Genomic DNA, 13014 nt, shown 5'->3' with positions numbered 1-13014 from the left:
TCGGAGGCAGGCGCTGCTGCCTGCCACGGGGCCTGCACGCCTTCATCCCACAAGCACAGCATTCAGTGCTGGGTGGGGGGGGAGCGACTGTCGGGGGCGTCCGATGCCAGCTTCTGCCTCCCCTCCTGCTTGGAACCCCCCCATGTTGCCCCCCCTGCCCCGAGAGGCCACCACGCCCAGCACCCGGAACCAGCGACTCTGTGACATCAGCCCCGGGACCAAGGGCACCGCGGGCAACGCGAGTACTGCGGGCACTACGTCGTTTGCCGCGCTGGTGGCGACGAGCTCTCCGTGCTTGCAGCTGCCACGTGTTGCTGGCAGCGATGAATTTGCTCCGCCTCCTCGTCCTGCTGGCCCTGTGCGGGCCTGCGCACGGCACGTGGGACACCTGTGGGTAAGTAAGTGGCCCAAGGCTCCGGCAGGGAGCTTGGGCAACCCTTATGGGCTTCGCTGGAGGGTGCCCGCTTGTCCCCCGTGGCCACGCCACAGCTTCCTGAACCCCACCTGGGAACTTCAGTTCCTTGCCAGCACCCACGCTGCTGGCACAACTGGCCTGCGGGGATAAAACAGAAACGGGGGCGGATGCACGCACACCCCACGGGCTTCCCTGGCCTTGCTGTCCACGCAACGCCTTGTGGAGAGGGAAGACAGCTGACTCGTAGCCTGAAGAGCAGCAAGCCCTCCAGCAGGACAGTAATGAGGAGTTTCTGTTTCCAGAGGGACCTGCGGGCTCCGGCCCATGGCTTCTCAGCACGGCGTGTCGCGCATCGTGGGTGGCACAGATGCCCAGCCAGGGGCCTGGCCCTGGATCGTCAGCATCCAGGATCCCTGGAAAACAGGCACGGGGCATACATGCGGAGGGTCCCTCATCAGCCCACAGTGGGTCCTCACAGCAGCCCACTGCTTCATTGAGGCCAGGTAAGGGGAGGACCAGGGAACGCGGATATCCCCACAACACTAGCAGGTGCCCTGTCCGCAGCACCGCGTGCTACTGCCATCCCGTCTCCTTGCAGTCCGCCCAGTGCCTGGGTACTGCAGAGCCCAGCTGAGAGACTGCTCAGGAGAAGGCTGGGCTTGTGCCACTGCTTCCTAGCAGCCTCCAGCTCAACACTCCTTGTGCCTAAGGCGTGCCAGGGCACTCGCCCCCTCCCTAGCGCTGCTTGCCTCTCTCCCTTGCGGAGCAGAAGGCAGGGAACTGCTGGGCTGCTGCAGCACATGGCTCCGCTCCCTCTGACCCCTCTCTCCCTCTGCCTTCCAGGCACATCACCATGTGGCGCGTGGTGGTCGGGGCCACCCGGTTGACTCAGCTGGGCCCTGAGGCCCAAGTGCGCCATATCAAGCGGCTACTGGTTCACGAGCACTACAGTAACATCACGCAGAGGAACGACATCGCCCTGCTGGAACTGGACCAGCCTGTGCAGTGCAGCTACTCCATCCAGCTTGCCTGTGTGCCCGACGCCTCGCTGAGAGTGTCAGAGCTGACAACCTGCTACGCCAGCGGCTGGGGTTCCACGACTGCAAGATGTGAGTTCCCAAAAAGTACTCGTGTCCTGAGCGCAAGCTTGGCACGCAGGGGAGACGGGTTGGGCTTCCTGAGAGCAGAGGCGAAAGCCAGAGTCAGGCTGCGGGGACGCATGCCTCTAGAGAGATGGGCCTGAGCCATTCCCCAAAGGGAGGCACAAGGGGACCACCGGTACAGTGCCTTCAAGGTGCAAAGCCAAGCCCTAGGGAAGGGCTTCACCCACACAGGGGAGGAGAAATGGCAACGAGCTGCCTGGTGTTAATTCCTCTCTGTGCTCGCAGCTGGAGGATCAACTGATGTCCTGCAGGAGGCCAAGGTCCGCCTCATTGATGTCAACCTCTGTAACAGCAGCGGGTGGTACAGAGGGGCCATCCACACCCACAACCTGTGTGCTGGCTACGCGCAGGGTGGCATCGACACCTGCCAGGTAGGAGCGTGCTACGAGTCAAGCCCCAGCAGCACAGGCAGCCCTCTCACAACCGTCCCACGCAGACCCCAGCGCGTGCTTTGCCTGGCAAGTCACCCTCCCACCGCTGGGTCCCCACCGCTGCTGGGGCTCACCTCCCCTTCCCCACCTGCAGCTCCTTGCCCAGTGCCCCCCTTGCCCCAGAGGCCTGCGACTCTGCCCACAAAGCCCATCCAGTGCTCTTGGCAGCACGCAGCTCCACATCCCAAGCCTGGAGCATGTGCGTTCCACACGTGAAGAAGGATCGCTGTGCAGAGAGGAGAGCGAGCCCTACCTTACAGGCCCACCACCCCCTCCCACACAAGCTCCTGTAGGCCCCGGCACCTGAGCGGGGCCTTTCTGTGCCGCAGAGCACAGCTCTGGCAGGTGCTGTGAGAGAGAAGGAGCCAGCCGTAGTGCTGACGGAGGCCACCCAACAACACCTTTGTCCTCTCTCCTCCGCTGCAGGGCGACAGCGGTGGTCCTCTCGTCTGCAAAGATAACAATGCAGACTACTTCTGGCTCGTTGGAGTCACCAGCTGGGGGAAAGGCTGCGCGAGAGCAAGACAGCCCGGAGTCTACACCTCCACGCAGCACTTTTACGACTGGATCCTGGCACAGATGGGACTGCGCCCAGCAGTATCGGCTACTCCAACGCCACAGCCAGGCTTCACCTCAAGCCCCTTTCAGAGGCCGAGACCCATACCAACTCAGTTGGGCACGTTTACACCCTGCCCATTTCCAGTCCAGAGGCTGGTGCAATTCTTTACTCGGGTGCAGGAGCTCCTGCAGTTCCTAAGGGGGACAAAGGCCTGAGCAGCAGGATGGACAGGATCCAGTGCAGCCGGCAGCGTACCACCGCCATTTCCTTGGCAGTGCTGAAGGGCTGAAGCTGACTCAGTTCTTCCAATAAAATTGCCAATTTTCACAGCTAACCGTGCTTCAGTCCGATTCAGTCTCCTGGGCAAGGCAAGGACTTCCACGCCCGGCGCCTGCAAAACGAGGCCGCAGGCAGTCAAGTAGGGCACAAAGGGAAAGAGCCACTCAAAAGGGCTGAAACCGGGCCTGGTCAGAGAGGAGGGTGCTCAGAGCCAGCGTGAGATGGAGAAGACTGGCACACTGTGGCTAGAACGAGGATAGGGAAAAAATGATGGGACATGCAGACAACTTTGGGGGTGTGCATTAAGGCACACAAGCTGCCGACTAGGGCCTGGCGTAAGCCTTAGCTCACTGAACGGCCTGTGCGAAACTCCTGAGCATGACAAGAGAAATTGCTGACCGTAGCGAACAGACTGAGCAGCTGACAGGAGTTACAGTGCCATGAGGAAGAGCCAGATTTCACGGGTAGTTGAGGGGGATTGATGGGAGAGGTGGCCCCACTTCACAGATAATTGAAGGGAGAGTTGGGCTCATTTTGGGGAGAGGAATCTGGCAGGGCCAGCAGTACCCAGGAAACCCCATCAGTAATGCCGTGGAAGTCCAAGGTGACCTAGCTAAGAGCACCTGCAACACCAAATCCGTTCACAGATGTAGCAAACCTGGGAGCAAGGGGGGAAAAAGAAGCAAGGGGCTAGGTCCCTTGTTTGGGAGGAGACAAGGGCAGAGAAAGAGGCGTTGAGGAAGATGAGGGGGATGTATAAGCACGGAAAATGGCGGGAAGGGGGTGGGGGTGGGGAATCAAGGAGCTAGGCGCACATAAGCCAACTTGTTTGCTTCTTTGACTCAGCCCAGCGCCTAATCCCCACAGTCCACCCTACCTTCTTTCTGAGAGCGCTCCCAAATCCTTTTCTGTGTGGCCTCACTCTGTACCCAGTGGGGGGGGTGGGGGTGGGTCCAGGGGCCTGGCTGCTAGCAATGGCAGAAGGGAACTCTGGTCACAGGGACCCAGCGGTTGGAGACACCAAGTGTCTAGGGCCAGCTACTGGTGGGAGCACTGGCTGCGCGGGCAAGTTGCTCTTGAGCTTGAAGCTGGACTAGTTCATGAGCAAGAGGAGATACAGAGCTGGAAAGGCCCAAGGTCTGTGCCAACCACTGGGTAAGTAGTTTGACATCCAGCCACGGATTTTAGTTGAACTTACTTCCCTTGCTAATATTTAAGGCACTGGGAGAAGGCTGGGATGTGCCACTGCTTTCTAGCAGCCTCCAGCTCGACATTCCTTGTGCCTAAGGCGTGCCAGGGCACTCGCACCCTCCCTAGGGCTGCTTTCCCCTTTCCATTATGAAGCAGGAGGCAGGGAACTGCTGGGCTGCTGCAGCACATGGCTCCGCTCCCTCTGACCCCTCTCTCCCTCTGCCTTCCCGGCACATCACCATGTGGCACGTGGTGATCGGGGCCACCCGGTTGCCTCAGCTGGGCCCTGAGGCCCAAGTGTGCAATATCAAGCAGCTACTGGTTCACAAGCACTACAGTAATATCACGCAGAGGAACGACATCGCCCTGCTGGAACCGGACCGGGCAATGCCCTCTAGCCTCCAGGGACCTAGCCCCGCTCAGCAAACGCAACGCACGGGACTGGCTCCTGCTTTCCTCCCGTGACTGCCCTGCACTCCAGCATGGGAGCAAGGCTCCACCATACAGCTCTAGAAGGTAGACTGAGGAGATGAGGCTGATACAGGATTTACCAAAGCCATGGATGTCGTGGTTTAACCCCAGCTGGCAACTAAGCACCACCCAGCCACTCGCTCACTCCCCCCGGGTGGGATGGGGGAGAGAATTGGAAGGGTAAAAGTGAGAAAACTCGCAGCTTGAGATAAAGACAGTTCAATAGGTGAAGCAAAAGCTGTGCAGGCAAGCAAAGCAAAACAAGGAATTCGTTCACTACTTCCCACCGGCAGGCAGGTGTTCAGCCATCTCCAGGAAAGCAGGGCTCCATCACGCGTAACGGCTACTTGGGAAGACAAATGCCATCACCCCGCACGTCCCCCCCTTCCTTCTTCTTCCCCCAGCTTTCTATGCTGAGCATGACGTCCTATGGTATGGAATATCCCTTTGGTCAGTTGGGGTCAGCTGTCCCAGCTGTGTCGCCTGCCAACTTTTTGTGCACCCCCAGCCTACTCGCTGGTGGGGCGGTGTGAGAAGCAGAAAAGCCCTTGACTCTGTGTAAGCACTGCTTAGCAGTACCTAAAACATCCCTGCTTTATCAACACTGTTTCCAGCACAAATCCAAAACACAGCCCCATACTAGCTACTAAGAAGAAAACTAACGCTACCCCAGCCAAAACCAGCACAATGGAGAATGGCGTGTGGTGCTGAGAGCGGGAGCATCCTTCTCTGGCTAGAGCCTAAAATTGCGTGTCCTTGGCCACGCGTACCAGGGGCCACAACTGCCCTTGTCGGTGTTGGCCCAGAACAGCAACGTAACTCATAGACAGCAAGGACAGGAAGCCTGCCAGAGGCTGTTGCTGTGGCTGACGTAGCCAGGATGGCCTGTGCTGCGTCTGCGTTTCACGGGGCTTTGTGCCGGAAGGCTGACACTGCTTGGGTACGCCTGCCTTAGTTGGCTTGCACATCACTGCTTGCCTGCCACGGCTATAACCAGATTGGCTCTTCAATGCCCAGACATGTGCCTACTGCCTGGAGCAGTTCTGTTCTCTGGCGTATGCTTTTTGGGAAGGAGCTGGTGGCAAACGGCTGCAGGGAGCAGGGTGGCAGTGAACTTCCCAAAGAGGCTATGATGCCCCACTTGGTTTTTTCCTGCCAGCTGTTAGCAGGCAGTGCTCGGAGGCAGGCGCTGCTGCCTGCCACGGGGCCTGCACGCCTTCATCCCACAAGCACAGCATTCAGTGCTGGGTGGGGGGGGAGCGACTGTCGGGGGCGTCCGATGCCAGCTTCTGCCTCCCCTCCTGCTTGGAACCCCCCCATGTTGCCCCCCCTGCCCCGAGAGGCCACCACGCCCAGCACCCGGAACCAGCGACTCTGTGACATCAGCCCCGGGACCAAGGGCACCGCGGGCAACGCGAGTACTGCGGGCACTACGTCGTTTGCCGCGCTGGTGGCGACGAGCTCTCCGTGCTTGCAGCTGCCACGTGTTGCTGGCAGCGATGAATTTGCTCCGCCTCCTCGTCCTGCTGGCCCTGTGCGGGCCTGCGCACGGCACGTGGGACACCTGTGGGTAAGTAAGTGGCCCAAGGCTCCGGCAGGGAGCTTGGGCAACCCTTATGGGCTTCACTGGAGGGTGCCCGCTTGTCCCCCGTGGCCACGCCACAGCTTCCTGAACCCCACCTGGGAACTTCAGTTCCTTGCCAGCACCCACGCTGCTGGCACAACTGGCCTGCGGGGATAAAACAGAAACGGGGGCGGATGCACGCACACCCCACGGGCTTCCCTGGCCTTGCTGTCCACGCAACGCCTTGTGGAGAGGGAAGACAGCTGACTCGTAGCCTGAAGAGCAGCAAGCCCTCCAGCAGGACAGTAATGAGGAGTTTCTGTTTCCAGAGGGACCTGCGGGCTCCGGCCCATGGCTTCTCAGCACGGCGTGTCGCGCATCGTGGGTGGCACAGATGCCCAGCCAGGGGCCTGGCCCTGGATCGTCAGCATCCAGGATCCCTGGAAAACAGGCACGGGGCATACATGCGGAGGGTCCCTCATCAGCCCACAGTGGGTCCTCACAGCAGCCCACTGCTTCATTGAGGCCAGGTAAGGGGAGGACCAGGGAACGCGGATATCCCCACAACACTAGCAGGTGCCCTGTCCGCAGCACCGCGTGCTACTGCCATCCCGTCTCCTTGCAGTCCGCCCAGTGCCTGGGTACTGCAGAGCCCAGCTGAGAGACTGCTCAGGAGAAGGCTGGGCTTGTGCCACTGCTTCCTAGCAGCCTCCAGCTCAACACTCCTTGTGCCTAAGGCGTGCCAGGGCACTCGCCCCCTCCCTAGCGCTGCTTGCCTCTCTCCCTTGCGGAGCAGAAGGCAGGGAACTGCTGGGCTGCTGCAGCACATGGCTCCGCTCCCTCTGACCCCTCTCTCCCTCTGCCTTCCAGGCACATCACCATGTGGCGCGTGGTGGTCGGGGCCACCCGGTTGACTCAGCTGGGCCCTGAGGCCCAAGTGCGCCATATCAAGCGGCTACTGGTTCACGAGCACTACAGTAACATCACGCAGAGGAACGACATCGCCCTGCTGGAACTGGACCAGCCTGTGCAGTGCAGCTACTCCATCCAGCTTGCCTGTGTGCCCGACGCCTCGCTGAGAGTGTCAGAGCTGACAACCTGCTACGCCAGCGGCTGGGGTTCCACGACTGCAAGATGTGAGTTCCCAAAAAGTACTCGTGTCCTGAGCGCAAGCTTGGCACGCAGGGGAGACGGGTTGGGCTTCCTGAGAGCAGAGGCGAAAGCCAGAGTCAGGCTGCGGGGACGCATGCCTCTAGAGAGATGGGCCTGAGCCATTCCCCAAAGGGAGGCACAAGGGGACCACCGGTACAGTGCCTTCAAGGTGCAAAGCCAAGCCCTAGGGAAGGGCTTCACCCACACAGGGGAGGAGAAATGGCAACGAGCTGCCTGGTGTTAATTCCTCTCTGTGCTCGCAGCTGGAGGATCAACTGATGTCCTGCAGGAGGCCAAGGTCCGCCTCATTGATGTCAACCTCTGTAACAGCAGCGGGTGGTACAGAGGGGCCATCCACACCCACAACCTGTGTGCTGGCTACGCGCAGGGTGGCATCGACACCTGCCAGGTAGGAGCGTGCTACGAGTCAAGCCCCAGCAGCACAGGCAGCCCTCTCACAACCGTCCCACGCAGACCCCAGCGCGTGCTTTGCCTGGCAAGTCACCCTCCCACCGCTGGGTCCCCACCGCTGCTGGGGCTCACCTCCCCTTCCCCACCTGCAGCTCCTTGCCCAGTGCCCCCCTTGCCCCAGAGGCCTGCGACTCTGCCCACAAAGCCCATCCAGTGCTCTTGGCAGCACGCAGCTCCACATCCCAAGCCTGGAGCATGTGCGTTCCACACGTGAAGAAGGATCGCTGTGCAGAGAGGAGAGAGAGCCCTACCTTACAGGCCCACGACCCCCTCCCACACAAGCTCCTGTAGGCTCCGGCACCTGAGCGGGGCCTTTCTGTGCCGCAGAGCACAGCTCTGGCAGGTGCTGTGAGAGAGAAGGAGCCAGCCGTAGTGCTGACGGAGGCCACCCAACAACACCTTTGTCCTCTCTCCTCCGCTGCAGGGCGACAGCGGTGGTCCTCTCGTCTGCAAAGATAACAATGCAGACTACTTCTGGCTCGTTGGAGTCACCAGCTGGGGGAAAGGCTGCGCGAGAGCAAGACGGCCCGGAGTCTACACCTCCACGCAGCACTTTTACGACTGGATCCTGGCACAGATGGGACTGCGCCCAGCAGTATCGGCTACTCCAACGCCACAGCCAGGCTTCACCTCAAGCCCCTTTCAGAGGCCGAGACCCATACCAACTCAGTTGGGCACGTTTACACCCTGCCCATTTCCAGTCCAGAGGCTGGTGCAATTCTTTACTCGGGTGCAGGAGCTCCTGCAGTTCCTAAGGGGGACAAAGGCCTGAGCAGCAGGATGGACAGGATCCAGTGCAGCCGGCAGCGTACCACTGGTAACTTTGCAACAACAGTTACGGTATATTGCCTGTAATTGCAGTAGTACCTCTTTCCATGCATGTACATCACTGGAAATGGGTTCAGTTCAACACAAAGCTGAAAAAGAGCTCAAATATAGCTGATGACTGTATTTTTGCACACGTGTAACAAACAGACTCTGGGAAAAACCTGTAACTGTGGCTCTGTGGTTGAAATGAAATTGGGCTGAACTTTTACATAAATAAGGAGACATAGTCTTGTTGCTACATTCTGTCTCTTCTTTTCAAAGACCTCGTCGACGTTCCTTAATTGCTGAATACCATCTTGCTAACCTGACTGAAAGTAGTGTAGCCGTTGGTGCTGATGAGCTTGGCCAGCTCTTCAGTCTGAATCCAGGACCCGTCGCAGGACTTTGGGAGGTAAGATAACATTTTGTTTCAATACTTTATTATGACTTGAAGAAACAGATTCTTTTGCCTTGTAGTTTGGGATTTTGAGAGTTTTTTAGGGTTTGGGGTTTGGTTTTTTTCATCTTCCTTTTTTTCTCTGAGTTTTGAAAGATCTTGTCTAAACTAACAACAAGGAAATACAGGTAGGGACAGCTAGTTGATGATTTATTGTATTCTAAAGAGCTGTCGCAGGAGTATCTGTACTTTTAAAAAAGAAAAATCCACCTCTAATTCAAAGAACCATTATGTGTCATAGTGTATTAGATACTGTACTCGTCTTACTTCTGTGTTCAACTGTATTTATTTTGCAGTTTTCACATGCCAGAGTTTGACATCCTAAAGATATTTTAAATTGAATGGTTTGAGGAGAGACGTGTTTCTTCCCCTGACTCATGCCTTGCCCTGTCCCCATCACTCAAAGTGATGAATTCCCACAAGGCAACTTTGCTAGTGGTTTCCTTTAATCTACATCACCGGGTAGTCGTATCCTGCTCCCGCAGTAGGAATGCTGTAAATTGAGCCCTTTTGGGGATACTCAATTCTTGGTATTCAGTGTCTAAGTTAAGGGGTTAGTCTCTGCAGGCTGTGCGTAGAGATGAATGTCTTCAGAGAGCAATGCAGAACATCTGAAGTAGACTTCTACTCTAAAGGAATCTGCGTCATTGCACTGGATACCCAGAGCCCTAGGTGTCTGCCTGAAGTCGCATACGGTTGGATGCTATGGAAGCCTGCCTCGGGTGCTCTGCTCTTGGACTGAATTCGGAGGTGGCAGCTCTTTCTTCCTCTCCCAGCCACGTTACTGACATAGACTTGTATTATTTGGCCCTGGCAAGGAACTACCCTCAGGGAACCTGTGAACAGTTGCTGTGAGCTGTGTCTCGTTTCCATCGGGAAACTCTTGCTACCTCAAATGTGCACAATCAGCAGAGGAGTTGTTTAAAACCACAGAAGGGATATTTGTTTCACTCTTCCTTAAAGGTGTCCATTTCCTAGAAAACTGGAGCCTGGCTGACCTGCGTGAGCCTATTATGGGTTGCCTCAATCTCTGAAAAGCTCTGATCAGTGAAGAGCCGTTTCTTTCGTATCTTCAAAAGTTTAGTAGAACGGTATCCCTGCGTTGGTGTCCCTATGGTCATGCTAGCGCGTTACCCCTTCCCGTGCTTGGAAAGAGAACTCTTTCAGCATCTGGAAATGGTTCCGCCATCATGAAGTTCCACAAAGTTGTTAAGCACTGAGTGCCTCACTCCAGTATATTTTTCCTGCTTACTTTTCTGAACAGCTGTTCTTATTCTCTCTGTGGGCAGAGTAACATTAGACAGTTAACTGTAGACGGGTGTAATAATGTTAAAAATTTTTGAATGTCCTTCTGAGGTAGAGCAGTCTCAGACTTCATTAGTCTGCTACCAGCTTTCCTTTTAGGTGTCATTTCTTTGATTCTCTTGATGTACAGTAGTTAAATACAGGTTGTCTAAATCACTTGAGAACAGTCTCACCGTAGCGAACCACTGGTAACGTTGCAACAACAGTTACGGTATATTGCCTGTAATTGCAGTAGTACCTCTTTCCATGCATGTACATCCCTGGAAATGTGTTCAGTTCACCACAAAGCTGAAAAAGAGCTCAAATACAGCTGATGACTGTATTTTTGCACACGTGTAACAAACAGACTGTGGGAAAAACCTGTAACTGTGGTTTCTAAAGACTTTGTTGGAAGATCTTGGCTTCAGCGTGTTCACCACTTTCCTGAGCTTTCTAGAAAGAAATCTGGCCTGTGTTGAGTTAAAACATTTTAGTATAAGATGGGCAGATGACTGGAGCCATGTGAATTTGGCACTTCTTTGGGCAGTCAAGCTTTTCAGTTGGGTGCCAAATGTTCTCCGCTTCAAATAAAGCGGACATTGCTGCAAGCTGGCATTGGGCTGCTTTTGGCTGCAGGATAATCTTTTGCCAATTGTGTGTCAGAAGTTTCTCTCAAAAATTGTACATACTGAAAATCGAAACCTTCACGATGGGCAGCTGTTCTGCATTCAGAGAATATCAGCTTCTGCTGGCCGGTGGCTTACTGTTTGCCAAAGCTGTTTCATACAGAAAGAATCCAGTTGGTGTTTTTTACAGGGTCTGATGATTTCTGTGACCGTAACCTTCCCCAAGCACAAACACTCGGTATGCTGTGGGGGTATCCTGTGAATGGCTCTTGAAGCAGGTCTCAGGAGCTACTAGCCTTTTCTTTGAAGCCCTTACACAGCTCTCTTCTGCCTTCTCTTCCTGACCTTAAACAACAAGTCCATTCACCCTGTGATTAATCCTTCTTCAGAGACCATGTTTTCCAAAAGCCTCATCCTTCTTAGTCGTATTCTCCAGGTGCCTCTGATAGGCATGTATCTCTTTGGAACGGTGATCCTCAGAAACGGACACTGTGTCAGCAGAGACCCCAGCCCAGGCATGACTCGGGGAGCAGTATTCCATCAGCCCTCAGTGATTTGATCGAGACTAACCTCCGTTAGCCTGCTTATGGGAACACCAGGTGCGAGGGTGTGGAGGCTTTCTGGAGTCCACATCCAGGTACCTGCCCTTGACAAGCTGTTCCGCTGTCAGAGAAGGAAACTGATTTGTTGCTCTTTTTGCACAGCCCCCTCTTTGTTGTCATTTTTTGTTGTGGTTGCCTGAATACACCCAAACTATTGGATCATTTCTTTTTTCAAGTATTTTTTTTGGGTGGGAATGGAAATTTAACTCACGAGTTGAAATAACATGATTTCATTTTCCAATGAAATTAATGACTTTTCAATTTGTTTTCATTTTTCTTTGCTCCTCCTCCCGCTTCTTATCAATTCTTCACCATCCTGCCGTGACAAACCGTGTTGCTCTGGGGACACGGTTGAACCCTGCGGGGCCAGTGGGGCTGGTGCACATTCTTGGACCACAGACGCACTTTCCTTTTCAGAAACCGGACGGAGTGCGTTCAGCACGAGCGTTTGTTTTCATGATTCCTGCAGCTTTTATTGTGCCTGTTCTCGTCTGTGTTTAGTGAGGGCCAGTTATCAAAGTGGGGTCCCTCTCCCTTTGTGGTGGTCAGGCAAGAAACAAATGCCTGACGTCAGAGACAGTCAGTCATAAGTCAGATGAGCTCAGAGTTGAGTGCCCAGCCTCACTGCTGTCTTCATAAGGCACCTCCAGCAGTCAGGAGGAGGGGAGAGAGGCGGGTGGTGCAGTTCGTGTCTTCCTGCTGCGATGCTGATGCCCTAAACCCCTCCGCCACGGAGCCAGACCTGCGTCTCTCTCTCTCAGGAGGCTGCAAGTTTGAACCAGCCCCACCCAGCTCTTCCAGGTCCAATAGGTTCCATTTTAGCAAGATGCAGCCCAAGTTATGGTTGCGCCCTCAAAAGAAGAGAATACCCATGATTTCCACTTTGTTGTTCAGGCTTTCCCAGTTTGGCAGAAGCCCTTCTGGTCACCCTTCCCTGCCAACCCGTGCCTGGAGTAACTACTGGACAAACTGCCATGAAGTCACCCTGTTAAATTGGGCCCTGAGGAAAGGCCCTGCTCTTTGCGGCAACCCCTTGGACAGCCGGGGTTTGCTCCCGGGTTTTCCTCAGGGCTGTTCTATGCTCGGCACTGCCAAAGGGCACGTCTGCACTGGGAAAGATCAAAACCGGGGAAATACCAGAATGTGAGAGCTTTCCAGAGCTGTTTCTGGAAGAACTGAATTATGCACGTTATGCACGAAGCTGAAGCAAACCCATCAGTGGGAATTTCGAGGAGTATTTTCCCTGTGTCAGTGCTCAAGGACTCAGAGTAGTTACTGAAACAGTGAAATGCTGAGCTTTGCTATTGGGCTTGTAATGGGCGGAACTCAAAGTCCTCAAAGGGACTCAGGCGAGGGGCCGTTAGGGCCGGGCAGGCCTTGCCTGCCCTACCCTGTCAGGCTTTGCCCCCGGGGCCAGTCCCTGGGGCAGGCTCTGCCTTGGGTGCCGCTTTCTGCCCCCTCTCCCTGCTGCCGCCATTGCTGCCGGCGGGCGCTGCCTGGCTGAGGGCGCTGGTGGGCTGCTCTCTCCTCTGGCCGGGGCTG

The 13014-nt window shown here is 55.7% G+C and overlaps 1 protein-coding gene across 1 annotated transcript; it reads left to right on the top strand.

The window, feature by feature from the left end:
- Positions 1-255: 255 nt before the first annotated feature.
- Positions 256-8889, top strand: LOC132321707 (acrosin-like). The gene is made up of 9 exons (XM_059835152.1): positions 256-394; positions 718-918; positions 1259-1524; positions 1804-1949; positions 2436-2720; positions 6437-6603; positions 6944-7209; positions 7489-7634; positions 8121-8889. Exons 1-9 carry the CDS (start codon positions 324-326, stop codon positions 8466-8468), a joined length of 1896 nt encoding a protein of 631 aa, XP_059691135.1. The 5' UTR covers positions 256-323; the 3' UTR covers positions 8469-8889.
- The last annotated feature ends 4125 nt before the right edge of the window (positions 8890-13014 follow it).

The sequence above is a fragment of the Gavia stellata genome, unplaced genomic scaffold, assembly GCF_030936135.1.
Source record: "Gavia stellata isolate bGavSte3 unplaced genomic scaffold, bGavSte3.hap2 HAP2_SCAFFOLD_44, whole genome shotgun sequence".
NCBI lineage: Eukaryota > Metazoa > Chordata > Aves > Gaviiformes > Gaviidae > Gavia > Gavia stellata.
The sequence above is the reverse complement of the archived record's forward strand: the minus strand, read 5'-3'. Positions and strand labels throughout refer to the sequence as shown.

Excerpts from the sequence above, each read along its gene's own strand:
- LOC132321707 (XM_059835152.1), top strand. The coding sequence starts at position 324 with ATGAATTTGCTCCGCCTCCTCGTCCTGCTGGCCCTGTGCGGGCCTGCG. Across the intron at positions 7,210-7,488 it reads GGGTTCCACGACTGCAAGAT|CTGGAGGATCAACTGATGTC; the intron begins GTGAGTTCCCAA and ends CTGTGCTCGCAG. Across the intron at positions 7,635-8,120 it reads GTGGCATCGACACCTGCCAG|GGCGACAGCGGTGGTCCTCT; the intron begins GTAGGAGCGTGC and ends CCTCCGCTGCAG.